This window comes from Chroicocephalus ridibundus, chromosome Z (assembly GCF_963924245.1).
Source record: "Chroicocephalus ridibundus chromosome Z, bChrRid1.1, whole genome shotgun sequence".
Lineage (NCBI taxonomy): Eukaryota > Metazoa > Chordata > Aves > Charadriiformes > Laridae > Chroicocephalus > Chroicocephalus ridibundus.
In genome coordinates this window covers 37,215,200-37,237,752 of record NC_086316.1, presented here as the reverse complement: position 1 = coordinate 37,237,752, position 22,553 = coordinate 37,215,200, and the positions used below count along the sequence as shown (strand labels likewise).

General features: G+C 41.4%; 1 protein-coding gene across 4 annotated transcripts in view; it reads right to left on the bottom strand.

Annotated features, from left to right (window-relative positions):
- Window positions 1–22,553, bottom strand: part of SHC3 (SHC adaptor protein 3) — a 93,613-nt gene that overhangs the window by 9,689 nt on the left and 61,371 nt on the right. For all 4 annotated transcript variants that reach the window (XM_063321139.1, XM_063321136.1, XM_063321137.1 and 1 more), the window contains 4 exons: window positions 17,274–17,337; window positions 14,507–14,626; window positions 8,001–8,054; window positions 3,800–3,851 (listed from right to left, as the gene is read on the bottom strand). In XM_063321139.1, the coding sequence (XP_063177209.1) occupies window positions 3,800–3,851; window positions 8,001–8,054; window positions 14,507–14,626; window positions 17,274–17,337 (290 nt within the window). The remainder of the gene's footprint in view (window positions 1–3,799; window positions 3,852–8,000; window positions 8,055–14,506; window positions 14,627–17,273; window positions 17,338–22,553) is intronic.

The window sequence follows — 22,553 nt, the reverse complement described above, 5'->3', positions numbered from 1 at the left end:
AAACGAAGCTCTCTTTGCTTTCCTCAACTTTATCCCCACTTCAGTTTTATGTCTAATCACCCCAAGTTTGCAAGTTGTTCACTTCTTTTGAGTTTCCAGAATTTCCCAAATTTCAGGCTGAGGGAGGAGCGGTAACTAGGATCCTTCCTAGATTCCAGACCCTGGTCTGATTCCAGTAATACAGAGGCTGGTGCCTTTTCCTGCTTGTCTGTATGGAGATGTTCCCAGCAAGCTGGAGGATGACTGAGGAGCATAAAGCCAGGACCCCAGTTAAATCCAGCACTCCCCCACGTGCCACCTCTCTGAACCCACAGTTGACAGAGGCACTAAGGAGGGAAGCTGGCAACACAAGCTCTTTTCCTATAGGAGATGGAGAAACCATTATCAGCTTTATCCAAGCAGTCAAATCCACCATGGTTTTAAATTGGAGGTATCATCTTATGTGACAACTTAAACAGGCAAACCTGTGAAGATTTAACCTAACACTGCAGGAACATAGATGGGTGTTAAGACCTGGAAGCTAAAAATCTGAATGAACATCTTGGTGATATTCAGAAAAGCCCAGGCAAGTTCATTTTCCATACTTAGTGCTGGACAAGCACATGGTCTATTGGCTAGAGCCTGGATTGGATTTGAAACTCTGGTTCTTTTCCAAGCCCTCCACAGTACAGTGGGACCTTGTTCAAAGTTACTAATTTCTGTCACCCCTGACTGCTTTAATAACCCAAATATAAATTCTTCAGCTGAAAAACTGCATTTTAGCACATGCCCAGTGTCCAGCTCAGTGGAATCAAGTGCTTTGAATGCCAATGTCCTACAAATAAGGATTAGTCATGACATTTGTGTGACATAATTTTGGTTAAAGCAATATAGGGAGGCTCAGGAGGTTTAACAATGACTTTTCAGAGGCTGGTCTGCTGGACAGACTTCTGAAGAGGCCAGAATAAAGGGCCAAGAAGCCTCCAGTTATGCAGGTATGGGATGATGAGGGCACCAAGCTATCTCTCCCTCAGCAGCAGCAGTACCTCATGCAGCATGAGATGGCACCAGTCACAGCGCTACCCTGCTAAACAGATCCAGTGATGCTCTCTTCCCACTTTATAGCATCTGCTGTGCTGACCAGCAGGCTGAGGCAATGCCTGATTCAGGGGAAACGTACTTAGCTGCATGTTGAAGTGGATTCAGCAGCCAAAACCAGGACCTCCATGTGTTCAAAGACAGAGGTAGACATCACTGGCTAGCAGCAGGATATTTGCTGTTTACCCCCTCTGCACTACTGCTGCGGCCAGTGAACAATCATCCACCAGAGAAGGTGAAGACTTACCTCCGTGAATGTGGACTGAAAGTGGTTAGGCCAAACAAAGCTATAATTTTTGCACTCTACAACTAGAGTGGGGATTTAAAGGGGCTAGTTTAGCTCACTGCTAAACCTGTCTGGAGCTGAAACAAAGCATGAATCATTAAGTAGTTTTGGTAGGTGACATAACGAGTAACCTGTTTCCTTGGATACATGAATGGACTTTCAGCAGGTAGGAGATGTGCTTCTTGTAAAAGTATGAGAAGGTTTAGCTCACACAGAGATGATTTCTTCTGAATGTTACAGTGAAAGACAGTCAGCCTTTAGTTTGCTAGTTCCAGAATATAAAGCCTGAAGAGATCTTTTCCGTCCTTGGGCAGAAATGAGTTTAATATGCAAGTGAAAGCTGTACTACAGCATCTGTGCTAGTGTCAATAACAGCAGCAGTAACATTTTCACTAGATACAGAAGTAAATTCAAACTCACTTCTGAAGTAATTTGCAGATAACACAAAGGCTGACAGAATAGCTACTGATGGCGAAAGAGGGCAATCCAGACCCCTTGGTAAACAAGACCTTTTAAAAAAGTGTATTTTAATACTGGTCACATACAAAGTCACTGATCCGCAAACGACTGATGTAGACACATGATTGGGGAAAGCTCTCATAGAAAGCTGTAATGCAGAAGGCTTAAAGATCTCAGCATGAAAGAATTTCACATGAGATAACAGTGCTTCACTCCAGCAAAAAGGGCTTATGAGAAACAGGCTAATGATGACCACAAAAGAAAGTAAGAATAGGAAGGTGCACACTGTATTATAGATTGCAAACATTAATACTAGATTACTCCCAACAATAACTGGCATAATCTGCATTTTTAAAACAATGAAGAAAAATGAAAGAAGGAGGAACAGAAATTATCTGAAGGATGGAGGATGTGCACTGCAGCTGGAGATCTACAGAGTTCACTCTGTCAAACTTTTCCTTAAGAAAACCGAGAAATTACTTGAACTAAATACACCACAGGAAAACAATACCAGATGCTTAGATAAAGCCGTGATCTCAGGATAGAATAGCTCAACAATGAGCAGTGACAGAAAGCTAAGCCTAAACACATTCAGCTTAGATATAAGGAACATAGTTAGTCCATGAAACATTATTAATATAAAATCCACTCACACAGGAACAGAAAACAGCACAGATCTTCCAACCCCTAAAGTCCAAACATCCAGTCTGTGATGCTGGTCCACTAATTGCCACTGAGATCTCTCAGTACAACTAGATCAGTTTCCAGTTTAGCAGAAGGGTACTGCTAAAGCAGGCAGGGTGGAGAACAGCTTTGCACCATACAGCCTGCAGTCTGATGCTGGAGCCTTTCTAATGAGGGACACATCATGTTGGAACATAAAGCATGGTAAAGAACTAGACTATCTCCCTACCTCCCTTTATCCATAAGTTTTCTAGGTGTTTCACTAATATTCAGCATATTAGTGTGCTTAGTGCAAGTATTATTTATAATACTTGCACAATACTAACACTCTCAAGTCTGGACATCTCTGCACATGGACACGATTGTGGAGGTATGCAAAATTGCTAAAGGTGACGAAATATGGAAGTTACTGAATTAGTTGTGCCCATGGTAAGGTGGCAGCTTAGGGTTTGCAGTGTTGGCATTTTGGAGTTAAAGTGTCTGAATTCTGCAGAAATCCTGTTGGAAGTACATGAGTCTTTTTTTTTGGAGCCAGTCTTTTTTTCTCTATGAATCTATGAATAATAAATAGATTCTCAGATACATTATACTATACTTTGTATCTAGCATTAAGACCTAGCGATGCTTTCTGCATTACGAGCGGGAATGTTTTCTGTACTTATTATTTCAGAATGTAATTTACACTTTTTATAATTTACTTTTACTTTTGAGAATCTGAACTGGATCTTAGTCTTTAAAGACAATGAATAAGAGGTCCCTCTTCCTGATCAATTGCTCATAAAGCAATATAACCTTGAATAAAACTTCACTGAGAAAGAAGGTTACAACCTCCAGCAAGCTGGCTCAAAAGCTCGCTATTTGGCAAGAATTTGATTCTGCCAGGAAGAATTAGGCAAGTACTGAGAAGACCTAACAGATTCAGCCGCCTCATCAGAAGACTTAGTCAGAAGACTGCTTAGTTCTTGCATAGTGATTGGATGTAGGTAAGAGTTAACTGTTGCCTAGAGGCTCACACAGCCAAGTAAGGCAAGTGTTTGATTTAAGTCATAAAGAGAATCCAAGTGATATTTGAAGATGAACTACAGGCAATACCTGTTCCAAGTCTGAGAATCAACTTGCGCATGGTTGTTCCTTATTGCTACACAATCTTTCCATGATTCTGTCAAAGGCAATCTTTTTATTGGGCTGTATTTATTTTTTTCTGGGGAAGAAAAAAAAATTTACTGAATTATACCATGAATAATTCATGTTTCTCAGAGGAAAAAAGATGCCAAATAGATATTTCTAACTTACCTCTCCGATTAACAGGATCCTTAGCTACATATGCAACATAGTCAGTTGTATCCTGTCAAAAAATGAAGATACCTATAATGAATGCAAAAAATCTTTGCACTGGTCATAGCAAAAGATCACAGTCCAGAGTGAACGTATTCCTGTGGGTAGACCCTCAAATGTCTTGTTGTGCTCTACAGTTTTATGCTACTTAAACCCCATAAAAATATTTATAGGTTTTGGTACCGATCTCACCACTTTACTTTCTCCACAGTGTGACCTATTTCAGCAGAACCTAAAAATCTCTTCCAGGGCCTTTGAAATTCAATTAAACAAAAATAGTAGAATTTGGATCAGGCCTCATTTAAAAGGGAGTAGAATTACAAGTCCCTGTCTTCAAACTACCCAGAGATTTTGGTTCAGAACATGAATAATCAACTGATTCTGTGGCAGAAAGAGTGGGAGTAACAACCTTGCTCCCCAGAAATACTGAGCAGTGGTGTTTATTCATGTGTGACAAGCAAGCGTGTTTACTTTACTAACTACCGTGTCATATGGCACAGAGGTGATCAGCCACTGCTTGGCTGTGACAAGCAGTCTCCCAGGACACTCTCCCCCAGCCCATGGGCTGCTGCCACATATAAGGCAGATTTTGTGGCAAAAGATGGCTGACATCTTCTTTGGGGATATTTTGCTTGCTCTCCTGCCACCCTCATGCTCCTGTGTACAAGCACAGACTTTTATCATTGTGCAGATGAAACAGAAAGGCCAGTGCTTCCAGGAAATGTGAGGCCTGCTGGCACATCCAGAAAATGCCATATATCTTTGGATGTGATCATAAAGTCCTGATTAGATCCAATATTTCCTGAAATGCCTGGCTAGTCAGGTATAGCTAAACATTATTGGGGAATATATAGGATACACTACAGCAGGCTGCATAATTGTACCCCCAGCCTTTTCAGGGGACTGATCCAAGACCATTGACAATTATGTCAAGATCTAATATCATAACAAACATCAACCTTCAGTTAAATATAGACTTCTTTAGCCTAGCTTTCTCTAGTACAAGCACACACCACCACCACCACCCACTCAAAACAAATCACTGTGCTGCACGTATATACAACTTCCTTCCTAAGGAGAGGGCAAGGGAAAGGATGAAGCACATTCATGGTTCTGGTGACAGATGTGCGGCCACATCACTTAATGCATTATTGGAAGGCAGTCAGAGTAATATCTTAAGTACACATTGACTGGGCAATGACTAGAGTGGAAGTAATCATGCATATCAACAAGTAAGAAGTTGAGAAAAGTAGCTATGTCTATGTAGCAAATAAATGAGAGTTGTCCCACAGTTGTCCATACTGTTTAGTGGTTGCTACTCTCCCTTGCCTGGCTGTGCTGGTTTCCCACATCATACTCTGAAATTCTCTGAGGGACCAGCACATGCTGGGCATTGACCCCAAGAGGCTACTGGGAGGGAAGAAAGTGAATGTGTGTATGCAAATTGCACCATGCCGTTTAGTTTTGCAGACAGAAAACAGGCCACAGGTAATTTTATTTATTAGTACAGACATAGCTAATGGTTACACTTATTCCTGAGTAAATCATAGATCTATCTCATAGGTAGCATGGGTGTGAGAGACTGGAACGACCTACTCTTTATTTCACCTAAAACTCTCAGATTCAAGCTGACTACGATAAACCATTAAGGGCCTAAGGTAGGCACATTTCACAGTGGCTAAATTAGAAGACTCCCATTAAATGGCCATATAGGGCTGGGCTGATGCAGCAAAGTGGTCCCTGACATTCAAGGACTGTAGACAAGCATGAATGAGCTATGATTTTCACTTCAAAGAAATTGCATTGCAGAGTTAAAATTTGGAGGCAGGGCTGAAACTGAAAAACTACTGCCTTCAAGGAGCTCTGAGAGACCTGCCTTATTAGGTCTTATGAGATCCACTTCTCTGAAATTTCAGCAGGCATCTCCAAAAACAGATGCCTTGTCTAGCAGACTGGAAACTGCCACCTGAAATGACTATGGATGAAAAATACTTAGTGTATCAGAGAGCTAAAGCAGATCCAGAACGCGGTCTTGGAAGTCAACTACATGAAATGGTGTGCAAGATGTTTTGGTGGAGAGATTTTTAAGCTCTCATGTACTGACACAGCCAGAAACTGTCCGACTCATTGCAAAGGGGAATATTACAAAAACATATATGGTACTCAAGCTGTTCTCCAAGACTGTGGAACATTTCTCCAGTGGATGTATTTGGAATGATGAAGGTAATTAACACTTAGGGACTGGGAGGAAAGTTGCAAAGCTAATTGCTGGCATGAATTTGTGGCAGATATCAAGAGCAGAAAAGTGGATGGAGTGACGAGTGGGGGCAGCCTCGCTTCCAAATAAACCTAACTTCAAAACTCAAAATAAGGGAAGTATTTCCTGAAGCAACATGGGTACAGATCAGTGTTGCTTGTTCAGTATGGCTTTTCTCCATCCATTTTAAATCTCATATGAAGAGAGGAGCTTGTGGGCTGGAGCTCAACTGTGTTTAAGAGATATGGTTTGGTGGTGGCAGTCCTCCACCAAGTAGAAAGCATTAAGGGCTGATGAAAGTTACGTCTGGATGAGCCTCAGATGGATTAATAAAGCTGTGACTTAAATCACATCCTTGCATCTTGTCTTCTTCCTTGTGCACACAGGACAAAGGAACAACCTGCCTTATGAACAAGCTCTTGATTTAAAGTTGTGCCACATACTAGCCCACTGAGATAAGCCTGCAGAGTATCATTAGATACTCATACCTACCCTCTCCACCCCCAGAATGAGATCACCATGCAATGGTCTTACTGTGAACACAGCTTTACAAATTCACTGTCTCTGGTAGGCTTCCTTACAAGACACAATTTGACTTCTCTGGTAGCTCACTGACTCAGTAGCATGATTTTCTTCTCTCTAAAACACTTGGAAGAGCTTGTTTGCTCCAAATCCAATCTCTACTGCTGGTTCTCTCATCTTTCCTGGTAAATCACTCTATCAGTGGGCAGTGTGCAATGGTGTTTCCAGGACTCAGCATTTGGGATGGCAGATGGGGAGCGAAGAATCTTCTTACAGAGGCAGGGAACTGTGCTAATCATTCCTCTGCCCACTTCAGGAATTGTTCATTTACAGTATCCATTGCAATCTGTTGTATTTCAAAGCTGCTGTTGATCCATTTTTTGCTCCTCAAATTATTATGATACAGTGTCATTTTTCCTTCCGGAACTGAACTGAACTCAGCAGAGCTATACTAAGAATGAAGTTTGCCCTTATGTTTTCTGAGGACAGTAAAATGAACAGAGAAAGTGCCAAGGATCTTCAACTTAGCAGCATTGAGCTGAGAGGATTAACTAAAAAGCAGGCTAGATATTACCTTACCTGTAGTACATGACTGATAAATGACAGATAATCATATGACAGAGGAAGAGACAGACTCATTCAATTAACCTAGGTATAAAAGCTTTCAAACCTCTAAGATAAGAGGTGAGTAATGTCTCTGTTTTATAACTCTCCCATTGCCTCCTGGGTGACAAATACTTTTTAAGCACTCTTAATATGCCTTTGGATGGACTGCTTAAAAAAACAGGGAAAAGCACAATAAGCAAAAGTCTGCCCTTTGATCCAAATGAACTAAAAGTGTAGGTGTATCTGAAAGCTCTGCAAAACTAGAATGGAAGACCTGGGCTTTTTCTGGGAGCCTGTCTTCAAGCTGCATGAGTGTGGTGAATACACATGAAGGCAGTATTTAGCACAGTTTTCTCAAGGTACGCTTAAAGATGAGAAGAAGAAAAAATGTATACATTGCTATAAATATAACTGCAACACAGTCTATTACTGTAAAAAGTACAAAATAAAAAACAGTCAGGATGAAAGTTCACACAACACCCATGTGACTATACTACATTACTCTGAAAAACAGAGACCTGCTTATCAGTTATTATATGAATGCTCACAGCCCTTTGATGCTCTTCGATTCAGTCATGCAAAGAGGAGGATTTATGACTACTTGTCAGTTGTTTCCCTCAAGAAGAGTTTGATGGCATCAAGAATAATTTATGAAACAGGAAACAGGAGCTATTGTGGTTATATTTTTATTTCAGTAAGCTATGCAATAAATTTTGTCACACAGTCCTCATAAAGCAATATCTACATGGTAGAAAGATTTGAAGAAATGCTTACCGGATCTCCTCCAGATGCAAAGGAAATGGATTGCATATGGTGATTTGCTATGATCTGTACGGATCAGAAAAAGTAAGTGTGAGTCAGTAGGTTTTCTTACAGATTAGCCTTTTAATTTCTTTTTTGGCTTGTATGGGGTGAAAATACAAAACCAAGATCAAAATGACTTCTGCATTTCACCTACAAGGAATGCAAAGAGTAGCATGATAATATAAACTCACTTAAGGATGAATGTATCTATTCTCCTGTTCTTTAAAACCTCGCAGGACACAGCAAAATTGTAAATGTGCTCAAAACTCCAGTAAATCATATAGATCTGTCATCCAGTATCATAGAATCATAGAATTGTAGAATTCTATGTAGGGTTGGAAGGGACCTTAAAGATCATCTAGTTCCAACCCCCCTGCCATGGGCAGGGACATCTCCCACTAGATCATGTTGCTCAGAGCCCTGTCCAGTCTGGCCTTAAAAACTTCCAGGGATGGGGCTTCCACCACCTCTCTGGGCAACCTGTTCCAGTGTTTCACCACCCTTACGGTGAAGAACTGCTTCCTAACGTACAATCTGAATCGTCCCATCTCTAGTTTTAATCCATTCCCTCTAGTCCTACCATTACCTGACATCCTAAAAAGTCCCTCACCAGCTTTCTTGGAGAAATTTTAATTAATTTTAATTTTAATATCTTTGGAGAAATTTTAATCTGCTAAAGCTCACTTTGTTTATTACAGATTGTGATGAATGGAGCAAGGGGTCCTATTCATCAAAATACTTTTCTGCTGATGACACTATGGTGAAATCAATGAAATCATGTCAAACTGCACACCAGCTAAGATCCTAACATTGTTTCCGATACCTATTGTGTCATTTTATGCTTCAAACACCAACATGTTTGCAATATGCAAACAGAATTTTGAATCTAGCTGCAATGTAGCATTGTGGACAAAATCTCAGGCACATTCCAGGGAATTTGAAATTCAATTTGCTTACTTGCTATTTGAACTAATGTAGTATTTCTAAGGGAAGAGACAAATTGCCATGAACCTCTAATACAAGGAGAACAGCTCTGCTCCCACGTTATTCTCAGATTTGACTTATGAAATATTTTAATAAGAACTCATGTAACAACCAGGAAAGAAAAGGGCATTTTAAAGAATCACAGAGTGAAACGTGTTGGAAGGGACCTCTGGAGTCATCTAGTCCAACCGCCCTGCCAGAGCAGGGTCACCTACAGCAGGTTGCACAGGAACGCGTCCAGGAGGGTTTTGAATGTCTCCAGAGACAGAGACTCCACCACCTCTCTGGGCAGCCTCAGTGCTCTGCCACCCTCAAAGTAAAGAAGTTCCTCCTCGTGTTTAGGTGGAACTTCCTATGTTCAAGTTTGTGCCTGTTACCTCTTGTCCTGTCGCTGAGCACCACTGAAAAGAGCCTGGCCCCATCCTTTAAGTATTTATAACCATTGATAAGATCCCCCCTCGGCTGTCTTTTTTCCAGACTAAAGAGATCCAAGTCCCTCAGTCTTTCTTCATAAGAGAGGTGTTCCAGTCCCCTCATCATCTTGGTAGCCCTTTGCTGTACCCTCTCCAGCAGTCCCCTGTCCTTCTTGAACCGGGGAGCCCAGAACAACTCCAGGTGTGGCCTCACCAAGGCAGAGTAGAGGGGGAGGATGACCTCCCTCAACCTGCTGGCTACACTCTTCTTGAGGCACCCCAGGATGCCATTGGCTGCCTTGGCCACAAGGGCACATTGATGGCTCATGGTCATCGTGTTGTCCACCAGGACTCCCAGGTCTCTTTCCACACACCTGCTCTCCAGCAGCTCAGCCCCCAACCTGTACTGGTGCATGGGGTTATTCCTCCCTAGGTGCAGCACCCTACACTTGCCCATGTTGAATTTCATAAGGTTTCTCACTGCCCAGCTCTCCAGCCTGTCCAGGTCTTGCTGTGTGGTGGCACAGCCTTGTGGTGTGTCAGCCGTGCCTCCCAGTTTTGTATCATCAGTAAACTTGCTGATCATCAGCAAACTCTATCCCTTCATCCAGGTCATTGATTGAATATATGGAACAGGACTGCGCCCAGTACTGACCCCTGGGGAATGCCACTTGTCACTGACCTCCAACTAGACTCTGTGGCCCTAATCACAACCCTCTGAGCTCTATCTTTCAGCCAGTTTTGAATCCATCGCGCTTGTCCATTCATCTAACTCACACTTCCTAAGCTTCCCTGTGAGGATGCTGTGGGAGACTGTGTTGGATGCTTTGCTGAAGTTAAGGTAGACAACATCCACTGCCCTCCCCTAATCTATCCATCCAGTCATTCCATCATAGAAGGCTATCACAGAATCACAGAATCTTAGTGGTTGGAAGGGACCTCTGAGATCATTGAGTCCAACCACAAAAAAAAAAAAAAAAAAAGAAAAAAAAAAGAAAAAAAAAAAACAAACACAAACAACCACCTACTAAACTCCACACCCACAACCCCACACACAACACCCCACCACAAACCAATAATCTTGGGCACTAGAGCATGCCCTGAAGAGCCATGTCTACACGTTTCTTAAATACCTCCAGGGATGGTGACTCCACCACCTCCCTGGGCAGGCTGTTCCAGTGCCTGACCACTCTTTCAGTAAAGTAATTCTTCCTAATACCTAATCTAAATCTCCCTTGCCGCAGCTTCATACCATTTCCTCTGGTCCTGTCGTTATTCCCTTGGGAGAAGAGGCCAACCCCTGCCTCTCTACAGTTTCCTTTCAGGTAGTTGTAGAGGGCAATGAGGTCTCCCCTCAGCCTCCTCTTCTCCAAACTAAACATGCCCAGCTCCCTCAGCCTCTCCTCATAGGACTTGTTCTCCAGACCCCTCACCAGCTTGGTGGCTCTCCTCTGGACACGCTCCAGCACTTCAATGTCTTTCCTGTAGTGAGGGGCCCAAAACTGAACACAGTACTCGAGGTGAGGCCTCACCAGTGCCGAGTACAGAGGCACGATCACTTCCCTACTCCTGCTGGCCACGCTATTCCTGATACAAGCCAGGATGCTATTGGCCTTCTTGGCCACCTGGGCACACTGCTGGCTCATGTTAAGCCGGCTGTCCACTAACACTCCCAGGTCCTTTTCTGCCGGGCAGCTTTTGAGCCACTCTTCCCCAAGCCTGTAGCGTTGCCCGGGGTTGTTGTGACCAAAATGCAGGACCCAGCACTTGGCCTTATTAAACCTCATACAGTTGGCCTTGGCCCATTGATCCAACCTGTCTAGATCCCTCTGTAAAGCCTTCTGACCCTCAAGCAGATCAACACTCCCACCTAGTTTGGTGTCATCCGCAAACTTACTGAGGGTGCATTCAATCCCCTTGTCTAGATCATCAATAAAGATATTGAACAAGACTGGCCCCAAAACTGAGCCCTGAGGGACACCACTGATGACCGGCCGCCAACCAGATATTGCTCCATTAATCACAACTCGCTGGGCACAGCCACCCAGCCAGTTTTTTATCCAGTGGAGGGTACACTTGTCTATGCCATGATTCTCCAGTTTCTCCAGGAGAATGCCGTGGGGGACGGTGTCGAAGGCCTTACCAAAGTCCAGGTAGACAACATCCACAGCCTTCCCCTCATCGAGAAAGCGGGTCACATGGTCATAGAAAGAGATCAAGTTGGTCAGGCAGGACCTCCCTTTCATAAACCCATGCTGGCTGGCCCTGATCCCTTGGCTGCCCTGCACTTGCCTTGAGAGCTCACTCAGGATGATCCTCTCCGTGATCTTTCCCAGTACAGAGGTCAGGCTGACCTCTGTACTGGGAAAGATTAGTCAGACATGATTTCCCCTTGGTGAATCCGTGTTGACTACTTCTGATAGCTTTCTTTTCCTCCACATGCCTTGAGATGATGCACAGAACGAGCTGTTCCATCATCTTTCCAGGCATGGAGGCAAGGCTGACTGCCCTGTAGTTACCTGGGTCTTCCTTCTTACTCTTTTTGAAGACTGGAGTAACATTGGCTTTCCTCCAGTCCTCAGGCACCTCTCCTGTTCTCCAGGACCTTTTGAAAATGATGGAGAGTGGCCCAGCAATGACTTCTGACAACTCCCTCAGCACTCGCGATTGCATGCCATCAAGACCCATGGATTTGTGGATATCCAGTTTACTTAATTGATCTCTAATAAAATTTCACTTGATGACTGAGTCACAGAAACCATGTCAAGGAATTTATCTGGTATAGGACAGGTCCCTTATTTAGTGCCTCAGAGGATGTGATAATAGTCATTTGGATCTTAATTGCTCACTTTGGAGAGGGTACCACATACTTTAGAAAACTGTTTTGGAAAAAATGAGGCTAAAAAGATATTCTCTGGGTTGTTCTCCCATCCTGCATCTTAAAGACCTGAACTAGCAACTATCTTCCTTGCAAAGAAAAGAGACTGACGTGAGTTTCTCTGGATCTTGCTGCTTCACAAAGTCAGAGAGAGCTGACGACTATTTGTAGTGCTACTTTCATGTAAAGAATGCTTTATTTTCAATATTCCTGCTTGTCCCACAGCAGCCTCTGAAAATGTGGTTAATTTTTAAGCGTTCAGTGGTGAACCACTGTTCCCTTACTCGTCAGTGGGGACTTCTCTTTTTCCCATAGCTAAGGGATCCTAACAGCAGAGATGAACTTGTGAAGATTTGTTACACATTTAATATTGTCACTCTTGAATTGTGAAAATAACCTGATCTTTTAGTTCAGCATCATAAAAACCAAAAATTATTTCAGATTGCCTCAAAACTTCTTTTTCCAAATTTTAAGAAAACTGAAAAGTGCTTGAATCCATCAGTTCAGGTCAGACTATTTTTCTTTTAATTCCACTGCTAAACAGTTTGGTTTAGTTTGAGGCAAGGGTATTTTGTCCCCTCCAATACCAAAATTGAAACAAGGCATAGCAAATTACCAACACCTTGCGTTGCTTAAAATGAAATGATTCACTAATGTTGGCACATAGTTGAGAAATATTTTAGTCTCCCAAAGCTGCATTTTAAACAAATAAACAAAACAAAACAAAATAAATTCAACTTCCACCCATTCCTACTTAACGTGTTCACAAAACTGTTGCACGGGGATACATGCAATTGCTTCCCAAAGGCCAACAACTCCTTTCTTGCCTTCCAGGTTGTCTGGGAAAAAAGGCTATCACAGAAGTTCTCAGCCATCTCCCTGGGTGGGGCTTCAAAGGGAAAAGCTGCTGGGCCATGCTTATTTTAAAATCAAATGCTTGGCACAAACAAGAAACAAGGGAGACCGCAGCCAGACTGGGGATCTCTGAGAGACCAGATGTTTCCCAGGCCTGCAGCACCCACAGCGAGTCTATCTCAGAAAGAATGACATGAGAGAAAGATAAGCAGTTCTGTCAACTCAGAGAAAAGGCATCTGGGGAAGGATTCTTCCCTGGGATATGTCAGTTTAGCTCCATTTCTACCCCGATGTCAGCTGAAGATGAGGCGACTTTCAGGGTTTGGCACTTTTGTAGTAGATTTAATTACCATCAAATTTCTATGTTTCTGACTGAGGGTAACTGTCCTTATGAAAGCACTGCTGTTTATATTCCACAATAAGGCTCCAAATTACTGCAATCAGCCATAATATGGTTCCCACGGTTTAGTGCTCACTGCAGAAGGTTATGTTTTCTAAATAAGGATAAGAATGAAGATAAATGAATGAAAACATAATAATAAACAGCAACCTGTTTAATAGACAAGGTATGCATTCTTTCTTATTCTTTAATCCTGAGGCTCCTAAGGACTGCAGGAATTTATATTTTTTTTCTCTCTACCTGTATCTGGGCAGAAAGTTGCATGCCCTGACATAGTATGTGTCTCACAGCAAATAGCACAGCAGTGACTGCGCACATCTGTCTGCTTTATATATACCCTAAGCAAGAATTTTTCTCATCTCATACATCATTCACAATCCACTGCAGTGATTCCCCAAAGTCTGTCTGTACCTTCAGCACAATGAAGAAGAAATGGGCTGCTTGAAAAAGGCTGCCTTGTCTCTCTAAAAGACTGGCATTTCGCTGCACTGCAAAATCCCCGAGGCTGTGTTTTCAGCAGCACCTCAGGAACAAATTGGCCGTTAAGGCTCTAAATGGGAAGAATGACAACAAAATTGGGGATGTGCATTCAGCCCTTTAATCACTTACTCCAAATGCATCCCTTTTAACACTCTGAAAGTTTGTAACTGTACCCAACAAGAACTCCCACGACCAGAAAATATCATTTCAAGTCACAGATCTAGTCATAAGAGCAAAACTGAGCTCCCTGAAACATGGCAAGAAGAAAGTAATTCATCAAAGCTGTGCTGAACACCAGAATAAACTATGACTCCTACTATGCTTTATATTCTGATTTCATTTATTACGTTGGACGTTATTGTGGGATAACAACTTTAAGCAACTGAGCATTTTGGCAGAGAGCAAATAATTACGCAGTAGGCTGTTCATCAAAAGCCCCACAAATGAATATGGCAGTTACACTCACCTGTTTTGTATCAGGAGTCATTAGGTTTAAGCTGGTGGTGGAGATATTCAGCATTATGCTCATTCCTGCAAACTGAAGATTGCTTTTCCCCAAGATGCTAGAAAGAACTTTGCTTGGTGGCTGTGAAGGGGGGGAAAAAAAGCACATTTTTGTTCTCTGTTTATTTGGGATGACCTTCATTGTTTGCAGGGCTAGCTGTAATCTTAAAGGTTTCTAAAAAGTTGCAGGCTTTTGAAAGATCATTTGTCTGCAGCAGCTGTTTTCCTCTGGAGATAATTTCTTATTTATATTACTGCTGCTGCTACTACTAGCTAGGCCAGTATTCATCCACTCTTGACATAAAAAAATAAGGGTTTCATGAGATAGCGAAGTGTCATCTTCACCAAGGGATCAAGTGAGCTGACTAAGATGCCTTAAGTCAGTTTCTTAAAATGGCATGTTCTTATTCTGTAAAAACAGCTTCAACTCCTGAAAATAAATCTGTTATTTGCTCTGTGTCTACTTACAGCTCTACCCGCTTCCCACATGGAAAACAGGACTCCAGTGATACCGATGGGATGCTCACAAAAAGGGATACATAATGTCATTATGCTTGCAGACTTCTTAGCAGTAGGTAAAAGACCAGCCATAGGCTAAAACCTCTGTATGCTGGGGTATACCATGCAACTAAAGATTAATCCTAGCTCAGAGAATAAGTACAAAGTGTGCAAATGTAATAAAGGGAATGTAATAATATTGATAACTTTTGTAAGCCTTTCACTAGGCCTTACATTTGTAGCAATGTAAGTTATGCTGCCAAAGCAAAGTTTACAAACTTTTCACTTTTGACAGCTATAGGGAACCATGTTGCTGCATGAGAGCAGCCTTATTCAGGTAAACCACAGCGTGTAGAAAATCAGGCTCCCCAGCAATAACAGACCAAGTCATTCTACTTGCTGTGGAATGGTGAATTGGACTGGTGAATACTTATGCTGGTCATTAGGATATAAAAGCAAAGTTGTGACTGGAGGCAATGTTCTTCTGCCACTGAATTTTCATTTGGCCTAAGCTCCCTGCAAGCTTAGAAAGTTTTGCCCTACCAGGATGGACACACTTGTGCTTCTTTGTTCCTTAAAACCTACATATATTCAGTTTTAGCTCCTTTTCCTTCTGTTTAATTGATTAAAAATATACTACCTACATACTGCTCATATGTAACATTTGTGCTGCACTATTTTAACTTTGCCATCATACAGAGCTAGTATTTCAACAACAACTCTTTAAAACAAGCCCTTTTGAATATTCTTGTTTCTCTTCTTTCCTCAAACCCTCATGATTCCCAGCTTGTGCCCAAGGATCAACTGCCCACAGTGTGGTTAAGTGTGAAAACTTGGCCTCAAGAAGTACATGTCACCTTAACCAAATTCATAAGCCACTAGTGGCAAAACCATGATGAAAGTACAGACTAGCAAAAGATATCTGTCTTTAACATTTATCTGAAATTCTGTTGCTGGGCAAATTTTATTCTCAGCCTGTAAACTTATTTTAAAAACGGTACTTCTTTTCAATAACTAAGAAGCAACATTGCTTCTAAAACCAATAATACAGCAAGGTGTCTCACTAGGCACTTGGGACTCTGTTTAACCTACTTTTCCAATGATATTTTGCATCATTTTGCTTTCCAAGGAAAAAGATATTTTCCTCTTTACTTTTAGGTTTAAAAACAAAAGCCAGAGAACCTAGAAACACCAGTGACATATATTTGGTGGCAAGGGGGAGAACCACAACCTTAATTTCTGAGACAATATCCAATTATGCTGTGACATATATTGTCACATATGCCTTATTTCACCAGGGGAAGATTCTCCATTGCAAACAAGTGGCATTTCATCCCACCTCTTTCTGCTGGGATTCTGCCTAGATGGTGGAGCAGCTGGGAAAGCAGACAGACCTTTTCCTTCTCCTGTCTGTTCTCCTGTGCCCAACAACACTACACAAGGTTTATAATTAATTGCTTTCTATGCTCCTTCCCTTAAAGTTAGCATTAAATCCCAGCTTTACTAGCTGGCCCCTGGAAGAGCAGGCAGTGCAAGACTGTTGAGACCCATGAGTACAGGAGCCAAGTCAAGGATTCCTCCACTCCTTGCCTGCAGTTCCTAACTCCTACCACACAAATAATAGAAACAAGGTAATGACTGTGTCAGGCCAATGCCCACTGGACCTGCTGTCAATGCTGGCCACTGAGCATCAGCCACAGGTGTTTATGGGAACAGAGCATAGGGAACAGAGGATAACTTGCTATGTTCTCTCAATTTCCAGAAATCAGTGATTTCCAAATTGATTAATTGTTGCCAGTAGAGCTAGGCTCCAAGAACAGGTCTAATCACTTTCAAAACTATGTATATTTTTGGCCTCTGCAATAGGTTCCAGCACTTATTTCCACAACTTACTCATGCATCTTATGAAAAGGCATCCCTTTTTGTTTGTTTTAAGCCTTTCACCTGGAATCTACAAAAGAAAGAAAAGGACAAGGAGCGGGTTTCTACTGTCAGAACATAAAGGCAAGCCACAATCTTTTTCCTAGATGTACTTATAATTCTAGATGCCTATAAAAGCAGATCCTGACCAAAGGGTAAGAGGCAACATACAGTGGGTGAAAACAGCTAATATTTTAAATTATTATTGATCTGCAATTCTCAAAGCTGCTTTAAAGTCACCTGACTGCTGTGCCTCCTCTGTGTTGAACTAAGAAAATACAGTCAACTGCACTACAAGTAAAGAAAAATACCTTTCGTTTCTTGAAGGCTCCTTTGGCACCAGGCACAGCTTCACAAACACGACTGATTGCTTCCCTGAAGAGACAGAAAAAAGCTTTATGGCAAACGAATGCACAGGTTGCTTTGTTATACTTGAAATGCACTAGGAGAGAACAGTTTCAGACTGTATTTCTGCTCACAAGTGAGGATAGTGGGTCCGTTACTCTCTTCTCAAGGCCAAAACAGGTGCCATTCAAATTTAGATTACTTCAGTGTGAAGCAGAAGACAGTATATAGTCAATGTAAGTGTAAGAAAGAATATCTTGAGAACTACAAAGGATAAAAATGTTTTCTTGAAGTATTAAAAAGACATTTGCTCACCCTAAATTAGAATATTTATCTTAATACCATCTTCCAAGTCTCATCTTTGTACCTTATTAAGCCACAAGGAATCTGATTATAAGCCATGTCTTTAATCAACATCACTTTACACCTTATCTTTAAACCTTTCTTGTAATGTAAGGGGTAGTAACTATCATTTTTCTCACTACTATACTATGCACTTTTCTAGTCAGAGCAAAACCACCTGGCTTTAGATAATATCAGAACCCTAAAATATTCCTGGTAATATTCATGTTATATACAATACATGTGGTGTACAAAATTTTAATTGATATTTGTTCAATATGATCTGAATAATTTATTTGTGGCCCTATTTTTACGTTGTAAGCAAAACTAATGCCATTAACACTTTGCTTCAGTTCTCTAATATGGCTTCATTCTTCCCATCATAGTCAGGTTGAATGGAAGAAATGCGTGTTGAAAATTAATTTGAATCCATACTCTTTCATAGGAGAGTAACCGTATACCACAAAAACTCCTGAAATCATACTGCCGCAAGCAAATCTTATAGATCCTTTCAGTATTTAACAAACTATTATCTGAATAGTCAATCTAGTCAGTATTTAGAATTTGTTTCCATGCACTGAGAGACCTTCCTGTGACCATTAGCTACAAAGCTGTAACAGACCTGTCCCATTGACACTGTAAGACAGAACGGTTGCACAGGGACGAGTAAAGGTGAATTCTAAACTTGTTTAACTGTTTTAAATATGTATTGAGACTAACAACACATTGTATTTAGACCTAAAAACATGCAAATAACACATATTTTATGAAAAAAAAAAACCAAAACAGAAACGAATGGGAGACAATGAAATACAAACTAAAGAACAGTCAAAATAATCAAAACCTTAAAACACAACCTTGATAAAAAAATAAATTATTTTAATTTTATTCCATGTGCACGATGACATTTCAGTCTCGCACTATGCACAGGATCAACAAATGAGTCAGGAGAGAAATGCGTATCAGCATTCAAAATATAATAGCTCAGCAAATGTAAAAGATGTATCCGGTTGCAATCGGTAATCACTATATAGTTATGCCTTGGGTGCTTTTACCTAGGGCCCAATCCAAAGTTGGAATCACCTGAAGGAATTGCACAAATGTATTATTTTTTGGGGTGGTGGTTGTGGGCGTGGAACAGGCCTCGCAGCAGGTTTACAGTCCTGTCATTGTGAAGAAGCATAAGATTTATAGTGACAGAGTCAAAAAAAGTTTCAGGCACATAATCCTTTCTTCAGGTCTAGAGAAGACCTTGTTTTTTCCACAGCTTGTCTTCTTCTTTTCTTCCCCCCTACCCCACTACATCTGCTGATCTAATAAAATTGCCTCTCACTACAAACCCTGCCTTACATATGCTCTCAGACCATCAGAGCTACAAGTGCACCCCATTTCACAGCTCAGAGCTTGTATTCAGTTCCCGCATTTCGCACAATGTCTCTTTGACTCCAAACAAGTGTTTTAGTTGAAGTAGCTACTAGCTTTTCTTAGAGCAAGTAAAAATCAATTAGTCTAAAAGAGCAGCCTGATGCATCTTAGAAATACAGCACAGCAAGCATCACACACACTGATCATCGTGATACTGAGACATAGGATACTCCTGAAACTGTAATCAGTAAAAAGAAATATTCTTCTTCTCTGACAGAAATACTTTTCTTTGACTCAGGAAAGGCAAACAGATGTCGTGTTACATACAGCCTTCCCCTCAGCCTTGCTACTGAGCTAAAACTTGTGGTTTCCATCTCTTTCTTGCACTGAACCAAATCCTTTGCAGGCAATGGGGTGGGAATCCCAGGCCTGTGGCAGTCACTAGCCCACTGCTATCTTTCAGACCCATGCCTTTTGCCTCCCCTGGTGTGTCTGAGCTGCCCAGGCATTTTGTCTGCAAGTCGCTGCCACAGAATCATCACCAGCACTTCATCCTCTTTGTCTCCTCCAGCGGTCTGATTAGCACATTGAGATCCCTCATAGGTTTTGCCTCTCACAAAAAGGATTTGTATTTCAGAGATATGAACTGTGCTTGAGGGCTACGTTCACCTGTAACTTCCTTTCTCTTCCCATTTGCTTCCACCATCTTCTCTCTGTAGCAGCAACATGGAGCAGGTAGGAAGAGAAGGGAATTTTCAGGTCACTGCACCTGACAAAAAACATTTACAGGCTTATTATTTTTGTAGTGGTTTTGCTACTACCTCTTTTGCCTGTGAGCTCCTGATAATCATACATAAAGCGTGTTACTCAATAGACCCATGTGACTCAAGGACCTTGTTGATCAAAACTGCCACTTGAGTGTAGGAGAGGAAATGCACCAGCTGAAGATGCTGAAGCCCAGGACTGAGGGTTGGCAAGGCAGCCTTGCTTTCTGCTCATAAGTCCTGCCTCAACAGAGTGGGGAACACACTAAGCAGCTAAAAAGCTAGGATATACATTCTCTCACTCAGTAACAAAATGCTATAGATCTTCCAACTACCTGTCTTCCTTTTAGTAAAATATATCAGTTTTACTGAACTCAGTGTTCCCAAAGTCTGCAGAAAGACTGTGGGGTGAAGGACCTGAGAAAGGTGACAACTCGTTGTGACACATGTCAGATGAGGCAGGACATCTGAACTTGAATTTGACAATTCTTTAACTTCAGTTTTTGAAACTCTGTGAATATTAAATGTACCCAAGCAACTGCAGGGTTTAACTTAACAATGCATTTGGTGAAAATGCTGTGAACTTCAGAAAATACAGCAATTCTGCGTAGGCAAGGTCAGACCAGCCCGGCAGCAACTCTTTTTGTACCTGCAACAGAAGACACAGTACTTTTAAGGAGCCTTAAAAAAGTATCTGATGAAAACAGGAAGAAAAAGGACAGCTGAATATCTGCCACTGGACTGATAGGCATTTTTTCCAGGGGAAGGTTCCTGCCTCTCTCTGTTCAGAACATTCTAGATCATTTTGGGGTGGAAGTCTTTACACAAATAGCCTAGTGATGTGGAAAAGACATCCTAAAGACTTCTTTTTGGCTTGCATTGCCAGGCAGCACAGGGCAGATGTAAGCTTTTTTTTCAGCAAATCAAATTTGCAAATGCCTCTGCAGCACAAACACCTGAGCCACAAGTCAAGCCCAGAAATAGATATTGCTGCTAGGTTGAGAGTGCCGTTACCTGCTTGTGCATGCAAACACTTGTCCAAGGAAGGCAAAAGCAGATGTTCTGGACATATCTGCTTGGCTAAACAGTTGCACAGAGTTTGGAAAATTTGGATGTGACTACATTTGCATCCTTTCCAATAGGAAAGTTATTCCACATAGACACACATTACACCTTTCTAAGCCACATGCTGTTTCTTTAGCTAGGCTCAGATAAATACCAGTAGAGTTATCTTGATCTCTTGTAAAATTAGCTACTCCACTGTCTGCAGTAGGGACCACATGCTGAGTTCCAAATCTGTCCAAGAGTATTTTCTGCTTTGCAGATGGTCATACTGTGGAGTCATTTTCTTGGCACAAAACATGTTGTGTATTTTGAATATAATTTCAGCATGCAAATTTATCCAGTGAAAAATTACAAATATGCATTTTCTGAGGCTGACCTATTCTGCTTTAAAGCAACATGACATCTCTCTGAGACAGAAAAAAAAAGACATTGCCATTAAAAAGGCTAGTGTCCTGATATTTTTCATAGCTTTAGTCAGATTTTACTCTGACTGTTACACAAAGTAGCCCACTCAGGAAGCTCAAATCTGTTGCCCTGTGAAACACCATCACATGAAAATACCCTCCCTTCTTGTGGTTTCAAAGATTTCTTTGGCTGTGATGATAGGTTTTGGTTTTGCTGTTTTCAATTAATACGATTTAATTGATTAAAAACCAGAATTTTGGAACTCATATTTCAATGAGTTGAAATGGGAAATGACAGGCACACACAAATCACACAGATTTTGTCAACATATTTGGAAAAAGTATAGCCATCTCAAATATTGAGACAAGAAACTGTGAGTAGTTTTTAGTCTGAAATATTTTGTATGACGAGAATTGAAAATTACCAATATTCTCTTGTTAATATCTTCTAGTATTCTACAGTTCCCAAGTTTATCTTTACCACCTGCAAAGCACAGGGCTTCATAGCTTAAAAAAGCAGACATCAAAAGATGGACTTTTAAATGAAAGCATGACATAACTAGAAGAACTGTACAGAAGGCTCCCAGTTACTTTTTAACAGTATTATATTCCTGCCATTTTTTAATTTTTTTTTATAATTCATAAATCATTGCCACATGTTGTACCAGTATTTGCTGAGGAGAAACAAAGTCCATACCAAATGTAAAAACAACTTGCTTCTGAAAAAGAAAAAAACCGAGACCAAAAATACTTTTTTAGAAATCAGTTTAATAATTGAAATATTATTTGTTCATTTGCAAAACAGGCAAAATGAGCATGTGCTGTCTGAAGAAGCACATGCACAGGGGACATTCACAAGCTCTGAAGACTAAACCAGTATATTCCGGTTTACAGAACTTTAAATGCCAACTGGCAAATTGACAATGTCTGGAAGATATAAAGCTGGAGAAGTAGCTAAGGGAAACAGAACACAGAGTATGGATAGGAAGGGAAGGCTAACCATGTGGTGTGGATGTGCCTACTGCCACAAATTCAGGGTACTGTGCCAGGAGTAGCCCTGCAGGGGACCCTCCTCACAAAGTGGCACAGAGACTGAGCAATGTCTCGGTCATATTTGTCACAGCAGTCAGACTGAAGTGAAGCCTGTCCTGACCACACAAGTGACAGAAAGCCTGGAAGAAAAGGTTTGTGGAATAAGGCAACATCAGCAGATGCAGCATGCAAGCTGTTGACACTCGCAGAGCAAGGAGACGATGACTCCTCCTTTTCTTCCCCTTAGCTCCTAGTTTCTTGAAATGGAGTTTTT